Genomic DNA, 17,298 nt, shown 5'->3' with positions numbered 1-17,298 from the left:
TCTGACTGCTGGAACTACCACAAGTTAACTCCTGCCTACTTCTAAGTGCTATTCAAGTGTGAGGTTTGTTCTTTGTTCAAACTGTAAACGCTGATAGATTTCAGGGGACATAAGCTATGTCCCGTAAATACCTTAGGTATTTTCTTCTAGGAAATGTGGTCTGCCAAATGAAGTGGTTTTCAAAATGCTTTGCTGTATGGCCTCTTTTCTATTGCCCATAGCTTGCCATTCTATGACACAGTCATAGTATGGGCAAGCTATAAAAAGGGTCGTGTTGGCTTACAGTTCCAGAGATTCAGGGTCAAGGGGCTTCATCTAGGTGCAGTGTTCCTGCTGGTAATGTCTTACAGAGTCTGTCTGTTTGTCTGTCTATGTCTGTGTCCTTTGATTTTTCTCTTCTCATAAAGTTAGCAGGATTCACCAAGGGAACTGGGCCCTGATGACCTTCAACCCTAATTACTTTCTATCGGCCTCTTTATAGTCCTGACCAACCTCCCCTCTTTTTTCTTTCGAGTCAGTCTTGCTCTGTAACCCAGGCTGGCTTGGAGCTTTTTACTCATCCTGGCTTGGGCTCCTGAGTGTTGGGATTGTAGACATGGCTTCTACGTCCCCAATGCTTCACAAATAGGGACTTGAATCCAGCAGAAATGTGCAGAGGCTACGAATGGTGTTTCTGCTGTACCCGGCTGTGGTTGCAGTCCCTTTAGCTCTGAGAGAGCTCCTGCTTTATATTCCTGACAGAGCTTGCTGCCTCACCCTTCGTTCTTGGTTCCTGTTTGGTTTCTCTGCTCGGTGTGTAGTGAGTCTGGTTGTGGTTGAATTTGCATCCTCCAGTAGCTAATGATGCTAGGTATCGTTGTCTGATTTAGCTGCTCTTAATCAATCTTCTTTGTCAATGTCTCTGTTCTCCTCTTTTGCCTGTTTCTTAAAGTTGGGATGGACCTAAGCCTGTCTGATTTGCTATAATACAGTGCCATAGACTGAATAATTTATAAAGTACAGAAATTAGTTTCACACAGTCAGGAGTTTGGGAAGTCCAAAATCAACGAACTAGCTTCTGGTTTGGGACTGTCTTGGGCTGCCTTTCTTGGAAGGTGGGAAGGAAAAAAATGGGTAAATTCTCATCCTCACACGTCAGAAGAACCGAAAAGGAGAAGCCCCTCCCACGGGCTTCTTCATAGAGGCACCAATCCATTCCCAAGGACAAGAACCTTCAACTAGGCCCCATTCTCAACTCTGCTGTGTTGGGGATTCATCTGCGAGGCATCCCCACAGTAGCAGACTGATTGCTTTCTTCTTCTCTTTAGCATTTTGGTCATGAAGTTGAAACTTGAAGACATTTCATTTTCAAAGGCCAGCTCTGTTCATGACTATGGGTCTCTGGCAGGCGTGAGAGATGTAAAATCCTTTTCTCAGTCTAAAACCCCCATTTAGATGATGGCTGCTGCACGTGTGAACTTATAACAGCCCTCATTACCTGCGTCGGGTCTGCACAAAGCTGTGCTGGTCAACATATTTATGCATGGGGTGGGGTCATGGGGGGTCTAGCCTTCCCCTAAGAGCTATTGGCTATTGATGGCAGGGGTGGGTGATACTTGTTGTCTTGGTGTCCATCTGTGCACAGGGAAGATGAAGGCATAGATTTAGAAAGCTTCCTGTCTTGTTTGTTGTGAATCTCAGCTCCAGAGTTCTGCACACTGCTTAGTTTGCGAAGGTTTCTTACATCGACTCTCAGATGTTTTGTTTCTGGAAATTTGTGGAAGTCACCTTTGCACAAATGAACAGTTAGCGTTTGAATGTGAAATGTCTCTTACAGGTCATGTGTTTGAATGCTTAGTCCCTAGTTGGCGGCTTACTTTTGGGAGGCTATGGCACCTCTAGCGGTAGAGCCTAGCTGGGGGAAGTGAACCAGGCCTTAAACGTTTCAGACTGTGGTCAGTTGGCCTCTTGTTGTGAGCCTGTGGCAGTGTGGCACATCATGGCAGGAGCAGAACAAGAAAGATAAAGGGGGTTTGGGACCCAGAATCCCCTTCAAGGGTATAACACCCCTGCTTGTTCCCACTAGTGTAGGGTTATGGGTTCTGTGTCTGCTCTGCCACAGGGCATGGCCGCTGGAGAGGCAGGACTCGGGAGATCAACTGCGCTTAGCGCACTCTGTCGCTGGGTAGGTGTTGGGCTGTAGGGAAGCCCCAGGACACTGCTCTGGGTGAAGGGAAGCATAGTCTGAGGCAGGGACAGCTGGAGCTGCCTCGGGGTCCCCGGGCCTGCCACAAGGCTGGGGCCGTCTGGTTTTCAGGCTCTTTGGCAGCCAGGCATTGCTGGAAGATGAGGGAGGGCTGAGAATGGAGTGGGGGCCCACAGGCTAGGTCTAGCCCAGGGAAAAGGGGGACGCTCAGGCTGGTCCCAAGGGAGAGTCCTTGGCTTGATGGGTGGCAGTCTTAGGCCGGGCTTGGTCATCGAGGCTAGGAGCACAGAGCAACCTTCTACGGGAGATTAGACGCTGGCTCTATAGGCCAAAGCCTTCTCTTTGGCTCCCCATGGTGGATCCCGACGAAAAGAGACAGACCATTTTTTTTAAGGTATTTATTGTCATAAATAAAAAATGGATGAGTAAAACCATACTCTACTTCTCGTTAAACACCTTTTGCAGGGAGGAGTGTCTGGGAAGGAAAGTGAATTGGCTAAGCCCTCCAGTCCTCTAGGTACCTTATTAAAATGGAGATCTGTCTTGAACCCATGTGACCATAGGCCACGTCCTCTATAAGTAGAGGGGCTTGGGGCATTGCCCTTACATGACCTAGGGCCACAAATCTATTAGGAGCTATGACAAGTGACAGGGGCCTGGTGTCCAGTAACTGGTGAAATACCTACCTTCCCTTCAGGGTCTCTGGGGTTTCAAGCCTTATCTCAACCGGGGACCAAGCTACCTTTCACGGTCCCACACACTAGGACCCCCCCTTCTAAAGGCTTTGCCCTCTTTCCACAATTCTATATGATAATGACCAAGCCTTCAACACAGGAACCCTGGAGATCTACACTATAGCAGTTCCTTGTGAGGTGTTGGTGGACAGGGGCTGCCTTCTGTATGTGGCTTGAACATGTAGAGCACTTGGTATAGACTCAGGTTTGGGTGTCTAGGGTTTTGAGGCAGTGTCCTCTGTGTTGCAGGTAGGGCTCCTGAACAGTTAGCCTTTAAGAATCACTGGTATTTTTGAATAGGTGGAGAGGCAAGTCATGACAGATTGTGGACAGGCTGGAAGGGGATTTCCTTCTGGACTGCCCCACTGATCATCAGTGTCTCAGCTTCATCAGGCCTCTTCTGGCCTTTCACCTTTTGGGGCTAGATGGTTTCTGCCTGGCACTGTGGCATAGCTGATGGCTCAGAGCACAAAATGATTTTCATCTTTATAGGCACAGAACCCTTAGCCAAATGAGCATCTGCATTCCACAGTGGTCTTTTCACAAAAGGGAAAACGGAGGTTTTGAAAGTCAAATGTCTGTCTGGCTAGCCAGTCTGTGGCACAAATAGGTCTATGCTTGGCTCTCTTGCTCTTTGTTGTCTGAGCTTTTCCTCTTGAGCAGTTAATGGTTCAGACAGTGGCCACCGTGGGCCTGTTTGGGCCAGCTTGGGCAGTTGGAACAGGACCCCTTAGCTTATTGCTCAGAGCTCTGGAGACTGGAAGTCCAAGATCAAGGTGCTAGCAGAATTGGTACCTGTTGCAGGTTCTTCCTCACTGTGTGCCTTGTGGTGGTGGTTGGGGGACGGGGGTAGGTCCCCGTTACCTCTTCGTTTTCTCATTAGCACTAAGTCCTAACGGAGCTCCGTTTTCATGACCCTAATCACCTTCCATAGGTTTCCACTCACCAATGCCTTAGCAGATCGGGGATTGGCACATGAACTTGGGGGGATACAAAGAAGGGTTCTTACTCCTTCATTGTCTCCTTTATCTTTGCACTTCTGCTTTGTCTGAATCTCAGTCTGGCCTCCTCATGCAGGAAAAGCTGTTCACAGAACGGGAAGTGGCCGCCCTGCAGAACCAGCTGGAGGAGGGCCGAGAGGCAGTCACCCACCTGCAGGCACAGAAAGCCGAGCTGCAGGCCCAGGTATGAGCCATCTTCAGCATATCTTATTGAACCGATACATGAAGGCAGAGGTGTCCAGTTCTGTGATGTACAGACTCAGCACACCCGTGTGCCCTGCACCACAGCATTCTGAGCAGGGGAGCAAACACCTTGCTTTGCCCTGGGCTGAGATTTCCCGGGATGTGTCTTTTAGCAATCTGCTAAGAAGAGTTCTGGGACATAGGATGACAGGGATGGAGACAGGGACACGTGGACACCCAGCCTCATGGTGGCACTCCTCTTGTCTCCATTGAGTCACATCTTTAACCCATCTCATCATGGATCGCTTTGCCTTTGTCAAGCCTGTTAACACTTAGAAAACACACACACACACACACACACACACACACACACACACATCCCAGGGTTTTAATCACACACACACACACACACACACACACACACACACACACACACACACCCCAGGGTTTTAACCACATATTCACTCAAATCTGGGCATCCCTGTTTTTCCTCTTCCTGTGGTCTCTCCTTTGGAATTGTCTGGGAAGAGTACCTGCAAGGAGGCAGGAGGTTGGCTTGTACCAGTGTTCGCCTCTCATGAGATGTCTGCTAGTGTGAGGCTCACAGTTCTGTTTCCTTTTAAGTTGTGGGTTTCATGGTTCACAGCCCTGACTGCTTCACACGCTCTCATTTCCATGCAGATGGACACAGAGACGTTGAATGTCGGGTTTAAATGCTGCCCTTCCTACAGCTGGATAACCACACATCCCAAACCAATCAATTGGCATTTAGTAGTCAGGTACCCTCAAGGAACAAACGAGAAAAAGATCTAAAATTCTGACTGTAAAACCCAGGGCATCTGGGTTGCCATGACACTCAGGGCCTACTGTTCAGAGCCCAGAGCATCAGGAAAAACTTAACTGGATTCTCATTTAATCACCATCTCTGACATCCTGTTTTCCATCCCCACTGGGCCCCTCACAAAGCTCACTGTGCAGCAGTCCCAGAAGACACTGCCAGGCAACAAGGAATAGTGGTTGCCCCCTGAGTAAAAGACCACAGGAGAGAAATTGAGTCAGGACCTAAAAATGCCTTCTTCCCAGGACATAACCATGGCTCAGGGACTAGATACTTCTCGGTGACTGTGGTTTCTTTTGAGGACTGAAAGGGGTTGAGGGAGGGAGGGAAGTGGAGAAGGGAGAGCTGGAGAAATGTTTATGTAGAGAATGTGGTGTGTGTCTCTGTGTGTGTAATATGTATATAGTGTATATGGTGTATATGGTATGTGTGTATATAGGGTCTGTTGGTAGTGTGTGAGTATATGAGGTGATGTGAGTGTATTTGCTGTGTATGTATGTAGAGTATATTGTAAAGTGTGTATGGTATGCATATTGCATGCATGTGTAATGTGAAGGGTGCGTGGGGTGTGCATGTGTGCATCTATGTGTATATACGTGTGTATATGTGGGGTGTGTAATGTCAGGTGTATGTGTGGCATGTGATGTTCATATGAAGTATGATTTATTTATCTATCTATGTCGGGCATATGTGCATGCATGTGGGATGTGTGTATTGTGTAAGTGTTTTACATGTGACTGAGGAAGTGGGTGTAGGCCCAGTCCCGGTTCCCGAGACTGTGGTTTTNTTTTTTTTTTTTTTTTTTAAAGNTTTNTTTNTTTNTTATATGTAAGTACACTGTAGCTGTCTTCAGACACTCCAGAAGAGGGCATCAGATCTCATTACNGATGGTTGTGAGCCACCATGTGGTTGCTGGGATTTGAACTCTGGACCTTCGGAAGAGCAGTCAAGTGCTCTTACCCACTGAGCCATCTCACCAGCCCCGAGACTGTGGTTTTCAAATTGTTCATTGAAATTCATTTAGTGTAAAATGAATTCAGTAGAATTAACTGGTACTAAAAAGGAAGAAAGCAGGCTGGAGAGATGGCTCAGGGGTTAAGAGCACTGGCTGCTCTTCCAGAGGTCCTGAGTTCAATTCCCAGCAACCACATGGTGGCTCACAACCATTGGTAGTGGGATCTGATGCCCTCTTCTGGTGTGTCTGAAGATAGTGATAGTGTGTTCATATACGTACAGTAAATACATAAGTGTTTATAAAAAAGAAGACGAAAGCAACACTATGGCGCTGGGAATAAGAAGTAACAGAATGCATGGCAGTGAGAAGTATACAAAGTTTATCCTGGAAAACTTTTGTCTTAAATGTATCTGTGTATTTTTCACTACACATGTATTTGCTCAAATGCACACGTATGATGTGGCCTATGGTGTGAACTATGTCACTTCCTGTGGTCTGGGTGACAAAGTTGAAAACCACAGCCCTAGATACTAAAAAGATCAAGGCCCTAGCCTCACACGGAAAATTCTAGTTCTGGGTGGGGCGGGGTTGGGGGGAGAATGTTTGTCTTTCTTTGTGTGCACACATATTTTTGAGGGCTCTAAAACCATGATATGTATAGGAAGTGTGTGATCTATCGATGTAGGGTACATGTGCCTGCATGTGGGATGTGTGTATTGTGCGTGTGTGGTGCATGGGACTGAGGAAGCAGGTGCAGGCCTGTCATGGTCCTGGAAACCCATGTTTTTCAAACTCTTAGTTATAGTTCATTGGATGGGAAATAACAGGCTTGGTCTGGTTTCCGAGTACATGAGGTACAGAAACCTCATGAGGGTCAGGTCCTGTTCTCAGCCTCTGACACTACTGAGACTTAGCAGTTTATCTCTGTGTCTAAGGTAGGGTCTCACTTTCTCCTCTAGGTCCCCTTCCCTGTCTCTAGATTTTATTAGTCCGGTGAAGTTTGTGGATCCTTTCTCATAAAATGTTGAAGGCAAAAAAATTATTCGAAGCAAGCCAATTCTATAAAGATAGTTGTCACCAGTTACCAAATCCCTCCATACGTTATCCAGTGTCCGTGACGCGAGGGGTCATGTCTGGATGAATCTGCGGCAAGCTGAAGTAGCCTGAGGTGCACATGGCTTTTATATGGCCCGTTTATCTATTACACACCCCAACCAAACAACACAGCACCCTGTCCTGTCGAGTGTAGGGTGTGTCCTGGCTGACACAGTCATGGCTTGCTGCCACACCACTGCTGTGCAGGAGGGCAAAATGCAAACAGGAAGCATGGCCTCTACAGAAAGCACAGTGCTTCCACACTGTGGTCAAGTGGACCAGTGCACGTCCATGATGCTCTGCAGGGCGTGGATAGTTGTTTGTCAGTATCCAAGGGGGATTAGTCTTCACAGCCCCACAGGTACTGAAATTCACACTTGCTCAAGACTCCGAAGTGCTTAGTGTTTGTATGTGAACTATGAAGTTCTCCCGTAGGCTTGAACTCAACCCTAACAACTTATAACACCCAGGACAGTGTGAGTGGGTATAAGTAGTTTTATTTTTTATTATTTAGGAAATGATGACAAACATTGTTATATGTGTGTGTGTTTATATACACATACACATACACATATATATATATATATATTTTTTTTTTTTCAGCAGAGGCATAATTGGTTGAGTGGGACTCTTAGGATCCAGAGAGGTGACTGTTCAGTAAAAAAATACAGCTACTGGTCTAATGAACCTCAGGTGTGCCACCTTCACGGGTTGTCACAGCCCATGTATGTGACGTGGCTCCTGCGTATTTTCTCATTTTCACACTGTTCTGTAAGTCAGGGAGTGGGGCAAGCGGGTTGGTCTCTCTGTTCTGGGTCTCCCAGGGTGGCATAAAGTGTGTGTGTGTGTGTGGTCCACCTGGGCCCCTGATGGAGGATCTTATGGGAGAACTTGCTCTCAGTGTCGTATGTGTGCTTGGTACAAGTCAATTCTGACAGGCTATAGTGGGGAGGACCCTGTTTAGTCATAGAGGTTGTGCATTCCTTGGCCCAAGGCTGTTCCACGCCAGCGCTGTCTGTAAAGTCCTGGGTCTAACCCTCTGCCTCCAATTTCTCCTCTCTAGCTGTGGCTTCTTCTTCTTCTTCTTCTTCTTCTTCTTCTTCTTCTTCTTCTTCTTCCTCCTCCTCCTCCTCCTCCTCCCCCCTCTTCCTCCTCCCCCTCCCCTCCTCCTTCTTCTTGGCTTATGTGGTTAGGATTAATTTAAATAACTTACTCTGTGGCGCTGGTTAAGGTTTTCGATACTTCCAGAATGTCTCCCGGTTAGGACCTTCAGGGTAAGTTCCCTGGCCCAGCAGCATCAGCAGCATCTGGGAACTTGTCAGAAGTGCAGATTCACGGGTACATCCAGACCAGCTGTGGTCTGGCAACTCCTGTCTTAAGTCCTCGAGGCGGCTCCACAGGCATTAGATCTATGCTTCTAAAAACAGAGCCCGAGATTGGAGCTGGGGGCCTCTCCTTCAAGTCAGCCAAACACAGGTGCCCAAGTCCCCTGGGGATTAATTTCTTCCAGGCGGACAAGGAATGACAGACAATTCAGTGTCTTGACAGGACCTGAAAACGGTTTTATTGATTGGCAAACAGGATGAGCCCTGACCTCTTTTTCATCAAGGTTCTTTACCGCCATCTAGTGGTGAGATTCAGCATCAGCGCTTGATCAGGGCACCATCCCTCAAGCAAAACAAAACACACCACATTTATCTCCCTCCCTCCCTCCCTCCCTCCCTCCCCCCCCCCGTCTCTCGTGTGTGTGTGTGTGTGTGTGTGTGTGTGTGTGTGCGCACTCGCGCATATATGTGCATGCACGTGTGGAGTTCAGAAGACAACTCTCACAAGTCTATTCTTTTCCTTTTATTGTTTGGGCCGGGGGCTCAGACTCAGGTTGTTAGGCTTGGTAACAAGAAACTTTACCCACAAAGCCAACATGCTGGATATATCATCATCATCATCATCATCATCATCATCTTTACCTAGATTAACCCATTTATTATCAGAGGTTTCAAATAGTGATGCTCTCATTGGCCTTTAGTTCCTTCTGTCCTCTGATGGCTCACTTGACTGTGACAGAATTATGGTGGGTCTAGGTCCTGACAGCCACTGTTCTTACACAGGGCCACATGCCTATGGCCCACATCTTCACCTTGGTCTTGCCATAGGAGGGACAAGGATACTTAGTATGCTGCCTGATTTCAATTTTCTTCACCATTTTCTAGGTAGCGCTTCTCAACCTGTGGTTTACAACCCCTTTGGCAGCTATTTTATCTCCAAAAATATTTATAGTATGATTTATAACAGTAGCAAAATGACAGTTATCAAGCAGCAACAGAAATAATGTTATGGCTAGGGGGTCACCACACTATGAGGAACTGTATTGAAGGGCCATAGCATTAGGAAGGCTGAGAAGCCCGGGAGGCAGGCACCATATTGGGTCCCACAGTTACTGACAGTTGTGACCTACTCAGTACATTTAGCCATGGCACTGAGATCTAGGGCTGATCCCCGAGAGTCTCTTCCTCCTTTTACATAAAGGTCTTACACCCAACAGCGCTCTGGTGTTAAGAGGACTGAGGCTGGAGTTCACTGCACAGAAGGGCAGTTATCTGGCTCCTGCAAAGGCTCCTGCTGCCCTGTGCTGCTGTCTGAAGAGATAGAAAGAGACAGACCATCTATGCTCTAAGCAGAGACAGCATTCATCTCGCTCACAGTGTGAAGTGCATGCTTGCACGTGGCTCCTGCCCTCCTCCCGCCTCTCTCTCCTGCTTTAGACACTCCCCTCCAGATAACCCTGGAAAGCTCTTCCTTTCTTCTGGCTCCTAGGGTACCTGTCTTTTATGAATAATTTCTTTCTTGAAATCCCTTTCCTTATGCAGTGCCAGGAACAGGCCTTTGAGATGTGGTTGAATCACCTGCCGGATTCTGTGTCTCATTCTCTGCTAACCGGTGCGGGCTGGCGAGGGCTGGTGATGACTGGTCGTCCCCAGCACAGTGCAGAGATGTTGCACGTTTGGGGCTTTCCTTAGCCACACCCAAGCTTGCGGAAAGTGAAGCTGATTGTTTTTCTTGAATATTTTTTTTCTGATGCGTAGTTTATGTTTTTGAGCTATGAAAACCACATTGGTGCAGACAGAAGTTTAGTTTCATAAACAGATCCATCTCCTTGGACAGTGAGGAAGATGGATGGGGTCTAAGGAGCCATGGAGTATTGGCTGCCTGTTAAAGGTTGGGCAGTGCCTGAGACACATGGCATGGATGACGTGCCTGAGGGCATAGCCTTTAAAACACGGGCATCTTCAAAGAAACAACAGTCAGCACACTATCCACCGCCAGAACAGAAAAGCAAATCATAGATTATAAAAACCTCGTCTCTAACTTTGTTCTGTGATTCCCGTTGCTGCCCGACTTACAGTTTAGAAGCCTGAAACACTCCAGGAAATCTCTGCCTGAGGTCACATTGAGTCCCCTGTGCATTCTGTGAGCAGAGCTGCTGTGTCTGACTGGGGATAGATGGCAGTGTAGTTTACCAGGGCCCTGGAGTGGATTCTATTCCCCACGATTCTCTGTCTCTCTTTGTCTCTGTCTCTCTCTGTACCTGATGCCCACTGCTCACCTCTACTCTGGGGGGAGGATAGGATGGGGAGGCCACACTTTCAGGAAACGTCTCACACTGTGCCCAGGTGGGTTTGCATCTTGCTGTGGTGTTGATGGGAAAGTCATTTCTTCTGTAGGCCTCGATCTCCTCATCTGTAGCAATGGGAACAATAGCAGCTTCTCCCTGATGAGGCAGTACAGACCAGACTCCATACACAAAGAGGATGCAGGTTCTCTGCATGCCTCACTCTTCCTCCTGCCCTTTATTGAGGAACATTTCAAGAACACGGAAGGTGAATGAGAGTGCTCTCAAGCCTTGTGTCTCTGTCCCCTGGACCTGTGGCTCCACACATTCCCTCAATGTCACAGTGAAGCAGCTCTTGAGAGACAATCCCCTTGTTTCTTGAAAACATTTCTTGGTGTGTGTGTGACCACTGTCATTTGTCAAGATCATGGTTGCCCCAGTCGGTGGTGGGTGTGACTTGGCATTTGACACTGCAGGTGGAGGCTGATTTTGAAGGACTAGAAAAAACATGCAGCAACTGACTTAACCCAGAAGGACACTGTTGTAGTTTGAAATAAATTTAAATTTCTACAAGGTTGAAAAAATCACTCTACAGCCTGTATTTTCTCTGCCCAGCCCCTCTCCCCCAAGTTAACATTCTGTAACCACATAGGACAATGGAGGGCACCAGGGAATTCATGGCGCTTCACCTATCGTCTGCTGCCCTCTGCCTGTGTTGAGCCCGTGTGTCCCCTGAGCCCTGAGCTCCTGCCCTCCAGAGCAGTGCCTTAGTGTTTCTGCCTGGATGGCCTTGATGACGGGGAGGGATCTGTAGACCGGACCTGCCCAAGGGCTTCCCTAATGCGTTGTCAGGTCCTGACTGAGGGCCTGCGACAAGTGCCATTTCTGTGACAAGTGTGATGGCGCTGACTGCCATGACTTGGCTGAAGTGATGCATGTTGGGTTCTCCACTGGGAAGGTTTTCCCCAGCCCTGAAGGAAGTGCTTGTATTGTTTTGTTTTGTTTTTTTGGTTTTTCGAGACAGGGTTTCTCTGTATAGCCCTGGCTGTCCTGGAACTCACTCTGTAGACCAGGCTGGCCTNGAACTCACTCTGTAGACCAGGCTGGCCTCGAACTCAGAAATCCGCCTGCCTCTGCCTCCCGAGTGCTGGGATTAAAGGCGTGCGCCACCACACCCGGCAGGAAGTGGTTGTAACAGGAAGCTTATGAAATCTGAGAGCATGTATGCATTAGGGACCAGGAACCAGGATCCAGCCTCTGAGGCACCGGCTCACTGGCTCTCTCTCTCCCTCTTCCCTCTCTTGACACAGGCTCCTCCATCTCTGTTTATCTTCCTTCTTTGGTTTCATTTCTGTGTTTGGAGACTTCTCTCTCAGCTTCTCTATGTACATTTCAAAAGGTCACTGCTTCAGAACGGCAGCCTCAGGTCCCCACTTGCACGTCCTCCTGGTAGTCTGGGAGCTGCCTCCACTCCACTGCTTCTGAGTTCCCTCTTTCTGAAGTCCCAGGGGAGAAGATAATGCTAGGATCTCTTGAGCTGGCTTCAATGCTGGTTCCAGGCTCAGTACATTGTGGGGTGGAGACAGGCAGCTCTCAAGAGCTTGCTCGACAGCCAGACTCACCAAATGGTAAGCTTATGGTTCAGTGGGAGATATCGTTCACGGTAAGAAGGTAGATAATGACTCAGGAAGACCCCTGCTTTCCTGATCTGGCTTCAGCACATGTGGGCCCCCACACCCGCACACTCAGTACATGCCTCACACCTTCTACCACATCCCCACCCCTCCAACCACCCCACACAACACACATACAACACACACATACAGCCCTCCACCCCTACATATACCCATCACACATACACACACTCCACAATCAGAATATGCCACGCACACGTATATATCATGCACACTACATGTACATATAGATACATGTGCATACTCCCCATGTACACAGCCAAACATAAATCACATGCATATACACATATCATACACACATATCAGTATACCATAGACATACACACATATCACATTTCTCCACATCCAGCACACATATATACACACTTGCCCCCTAACATCACACATGATATACATGCATGCAAATACCCTCCCTGCACCACACACATTCATAAGAGGGTTCAGCCTGTGTATCCATTCCCATAGTTTCCTAATTAACCTTTGCAATCTAAGTTTCCAGATATTACCACTGAGGGAAGAGTTCAGTTGTCACAGCAATGGTTGTCACCAGGATACGTAGCATGCACACTTAGGCTCCATTGCAAGAAGTACCTTGAGGTACCCATGCACGGACCTGGATACAGACGTCTGTCTAGCTCTCTGTAGCTTTAAGCATGACCCGTGGACCAGCACCACCAGCATCCCATGGTGTGTGTGTGGTATATGTGTGTGTGTATGTGTGTGTGTATGTGTGTGTGTGTGTGGTATATGTGTGTGTGGTATATGTGTGTGTGGTGTGTGTGTATGTGTGTGTGGTATATGTGTGTGTTTGTGTGTATGTGTGTGTGGTGTGTGTGTATGTGTGTGTGGTATATGTGTGTGTGGTATATGTGTGTGTNATGTGTGTGTGGTATATGTGTGTGTGGTATATGTGTGTGTTTGTGTGTATGTGTGTGTGGTGTGTGTGTATGTGTGTGTGGTATATGTGTGTGTGTATGTGTGTGTTTGTGTGTATGTGTGTGCTTGTAGGCATGCCCAGAGAAGCCAGCAAAGGATGTCAAGTATCTTTATCATTCTTGACCTTATGTTTTGAGACTGGGTCCATCACTGGCCTTGAAACTAACCATTTCAAGTAGGCTGGCTAGCCAGTAAGCTCCCTGAATCTGCCTGTGCCTCATCCCTACCTCCCCCCTCCCCCAGCCTACCAGCATGGTGGCCTTTGCATGGATGTTGGGGATTTGAGCTCAGGTCCTCTTGCTTGTTCTGCAAGCATTCATACTTATTGAGCCATCTTGCCAGCCCCCACATTAGCTTTTACCTGTTTGCAGGAGGTGTGATGAGCTTCGTCCTCTTTGCGTTTGCCCACAGACCACGGCCCTGGAACAAGCTATTAAGCAAGCTCATGAGTGTTACGATGAGGAGCTACAGCTTTACAACGAGCAGATCGAAAACCTTCGGAAGGAGATCGAGGAGGCGGAGCGGTCTCTGGAGAGGTCGTCCTACGACTGCAGGCAGCTAGCCGTGGCCCAGCAGACGCTGAGGAATGAGCTAGACCGTTATCATCGGATCATTGAGATCGAAGGCAGCAGGTGCGGTCGTGTGTCTGTATGCCTGGCTCCCTGGCCCCCCTGGCCTGTCCACACCCTCATTCTACAGGTCTTTGTCAAGTGCTTACCGTGTGCCAGGAACAGTTGGAGGGAGTGGTGATGTGGCAGACAAGGAAATGCAGACGTCCCTGACTTGAAGATGTAGCAGGAGCATGACAGACCACTGGAGATTTGGGCAGAGAGCATGGGAGGGAGGGTGGGGATGATTGGAGATATGTCTGATATTTTAAGTTGGGTGACGAGAAACAGCTGCAATTAGGGGTCTGCTTTGTGCCCCACGCCCGGAGCTGATGGATTTAGCAGGTTTTGTGCCTTCTTCACTGCATGACACTGAGGAGTGTTTAAAGCTACTGCTGCTGCTGCTACCTCTGGGATTTTACTGTCTCCGAGGATCAATGCAGGGCTTCTTCATCACAAATCTGTGATAACCCCACTGACTCCTGGGAAATTTCCTCTCTCTCTCTCTCTCTCTCTCTCTCTCTCTCTCTCTCTCTCTCTCTCTCTCTCTCTCTCAGCTATGCTGATAGCCATCTATAGATAAGCTTTGGAGAATGGGTCGGGCAACCAGTTGTGGCTCTTCAACACCACCCCTTAGTTCTTTGGATTTAGGTTGAGTGAGACTGGAAGTCCTTCCTCTCCAAGGCCTTGCAGCAGAGCTCCTCCTCCTGCTCCAGATGCTCTGCCTCAGCTGTGTGTGCCTGGTGCAAGTGTTTCCCAGGGAAAGCAGGCTTTTCTCTGTTCTCTCTCTGTCAAGAGCCCTGTGTCCTGGGGTAGCTCACATGCTACATAGGTTTCTGTGACTGCTTTGAGCACACCCATGAAAAGAACTCGAGAACTGCACTAAATTCTTTTTTTGACAATTTTTGTGATAGGGAAAGGGCAGCCCACAAAGTTAATGCACACATGTTTGGTTGGCTTGTTGATACCAATTTTTGAAGTAGATTAAAAACAGATAAAGATCTTACAGTGTGGACTGAGCAACTCCTGAGCACTCTGCTTAGATGCAGTAATTTCTTACATCTTCTCTTACTTCTTTAAATAGCTTTATGTTTACATACTACATATTATTTGAAATTTTTATGTATTATTTATCCTAGATAGTATTTTACATCCTATACTATATGTATCATATACTATATATTATATTTTATATATGTATATTATATATGTGATTTATATCCTAAATATGTGTATCCTGTATATTGTACATCCTATAGAGAATAATTGTTTGCTCTAATTATCTAGAATTTAACTGAATTTAACTATGTAATTAAAAACTGGAGGCTCCAGACTCAATGATGGAGAACTGTGCTTTCGATTCTGAGTGGTCGCTGTGCAGTACCCGTCATGGCCTTTTCACAGTTGATGGCTTGAGCTCAGAGAAATGAGGATGTCTGTGTGTCTTGTCCAGTGTGTAAATGTCTATGTGGTTAACACTTTGAAGTGCAATTCATGCCCACTTTGGTCTAGAGAAGGCTCTCTCTGTCTCTGTCTCTCTCTGTCTCTGTCTCTCTCTGTCTCTGTCTGCCTGTCTCTCTCCATTTTTCATTTTTGCTCAATATTCAAGGCTTGATCTTGTCCCTCACTTACTTGGTTTGATGACTTAAAGATGGTGCCACATTGTTTTTGGTTCTTCCTTCCAGGCTGAGCTCCGTTTTCATTGAGACGCCCATCTCTCTGATCACCCCAAGCCATGGGGCCCCTCTCAGCCTTGGATCCAGTGTGAAAGGTAACCCCTCAAGCCCGGCCTCTGGTTTCCAGCCCTGGCTTCCTCCACTTTCTTCTCTTTAGGCAACACCAAGATTTTCTTCCTGCTTGACATTCATGTTCCCCTCCAACCTGTCTAGAACCTCAGTGTGTGCAGTGCACATGGGTGTATATGTGTGTGTAGGTGCACAAGGGTGTGCATGTGTTATGCAGTGCACATGGGTGTGCATTTGTGTGTGCAGTGCACATGGGTGTGCATATGTGTGTGCAGTACACAAGGGTGTGCATGTGTGTGTGCAGTGCACATGGGTGTGCATGTGTGTGTGCAGTGCACAAGGGTGTGCATGTGTGTGTGTAGTGCACATGGGTGTGTATGTGTGTGCAGGTGCACAAGGGTGTGCATGTGTGTGTGTGCAGTGCATATGGGTGTGCATGTGTGTGTATGCAGTGCACAAGGCTGTGCATGTATGTGTGTAGTGCACATGGGTGTGTATGTGTGTGCAGGTGTACAAGGGTGTGCATGTGTGTGTGCAGTGCACATGGGTGTGTATGTGTGTGCAGTGCACATGGGTGTGTATGTGTGTGCAGTGCACATGGGTGTGCATGTGTGTGTGCAGTGCACATGGGTGTGCATGTGTGTGTATGCAGCGCACAAGGGTGTGCATGTGTGTGTATGCAGTGCACAAGGGTGTGCATGTGTGTGTGTGGTGCACATGGGTGTGTATGTGTGCAGGTGTACAAGGGTGTGCATGTGTGTGTGCAGTGCACATGGGTGTATATGTGTGTGTAGGTGCACGAGGGTGTGCATGTGTGTGTGTGTGCAGTGCACAAGGGTGTGTATGTGTGTGTGCAGTGCACATGGGTGTGCATGTGTGTGTGCAGTGCACATGGGTGTGCATGTGTGTGTGCAGTGCACATGNGTGTGCATGTGTGTGTGCAGTGCACATGGGTGTGCATGTGTGTGTGCAGTGCACATGGGTGTGCATGTGTGTGTGTGGTGCACATGGGTGTGCTTGTTTATTGTTCCTTAGGTGATATTCAATCTTCTTGTTTTGCTTTGTTTTTATTGTCTGGTTTGGTTTTGTTTTTATGACAGGGTCTCTATATGCAGCTTCGGTTTACTTGGAACTTTCAAGTAGACCAGGTTAACCTCAAACTCTATAGAGATCTGCTTGCCTCTGACTTCTGAGTGCTGGGATTAATTGCACGCACTAACATCGCTGTCTGTCTGTCTGTCTAGACAAAGTTTCTTATTGGCCTGGAACTTGTTAACTAAACTGAGCTGTCTGCCTTGCCCTCATATCCCTCTGGATTTCCCAAAGGGGAGAAAAGGTGCCACTTCACCATTAACCCTCTGCTGGAATAATACAGAGACACGTGGTACTGTACCATAACACCCAGCTGGAACAACTCCAGTCTCACTCCCATCCCCATACTGTTCACGCAGAGCACTTGGATCCCCACTACACAGTGGGAACTCACTCCACACAGCCATCTCTCTAACCGCCTCAAAAGAAGCCCGTGGCAAGGCTACTGGGCCTATGACAGGTTCAGGTGGCTTCAGGNTGGGGACAACATCTACCTACAGTGTCCCAACAACCTGACTGTGATCTCCCTTGATTGCCATTCCCTCCATGGGNCTGAAAGAGGAATTAGTGCTATTNAANTCATAAGTGANNATGTATCTGNATNNCTNNNNCNNNTANNNAT

The 17,298-nt window shown here is 47.8% G+C and overlaps 1 protein-coding gene across 2 annotated transcripts in view; it reads left to right on the top strand.

The window, feature by feature from the left end:
- Positions 1-17,298, top strand: part of Bfsp1 (beaded filament structural protein 1) — a 35,467-nt gene that overhangs the window by 16,352 nt on the left and 1,817 nt on the right. Inside the window, exons 5-7 of one of the 2 annotated variants that reach the window (XM_021156425.1) lie at positions 3,997-4,104; positions 13,643-13,863; positions 15,525-15,610. In XM_021156425.1, coding sequence (XP_021012084.1) covers positions 3,997-4,104; positions 13,643-13,863; positions 15,525-15,610 — 415 coding nt within the window. Of the gene's footprint in view, positions 1-3,978; positions 4,105-13,642; positions 13,864-15,524; positions 15,611-17,298 lie in introns of both variants that reach the window. The other variant, XM_021156424.1, reaches the window with a different exon arrangement.

The sequence above is a fragment of the Mus caroli genome, chromosome 2, assembly GCF_900094665.2.
Source record: "Mus caroli chromosome 2, CAROLI_EIJ_v1.1, whole genome shotgun sequence".
NCBI lineage: Eukaryota > Metazoa > Chordata > Mammalia > Rodentia > Muridae > Mus > Mus caroli.
The sequence above is the reverse complement of the archived record's forward strand: the minus strand, read 5'-3'. Positions and strand labels throughout refer to the sequence as shown.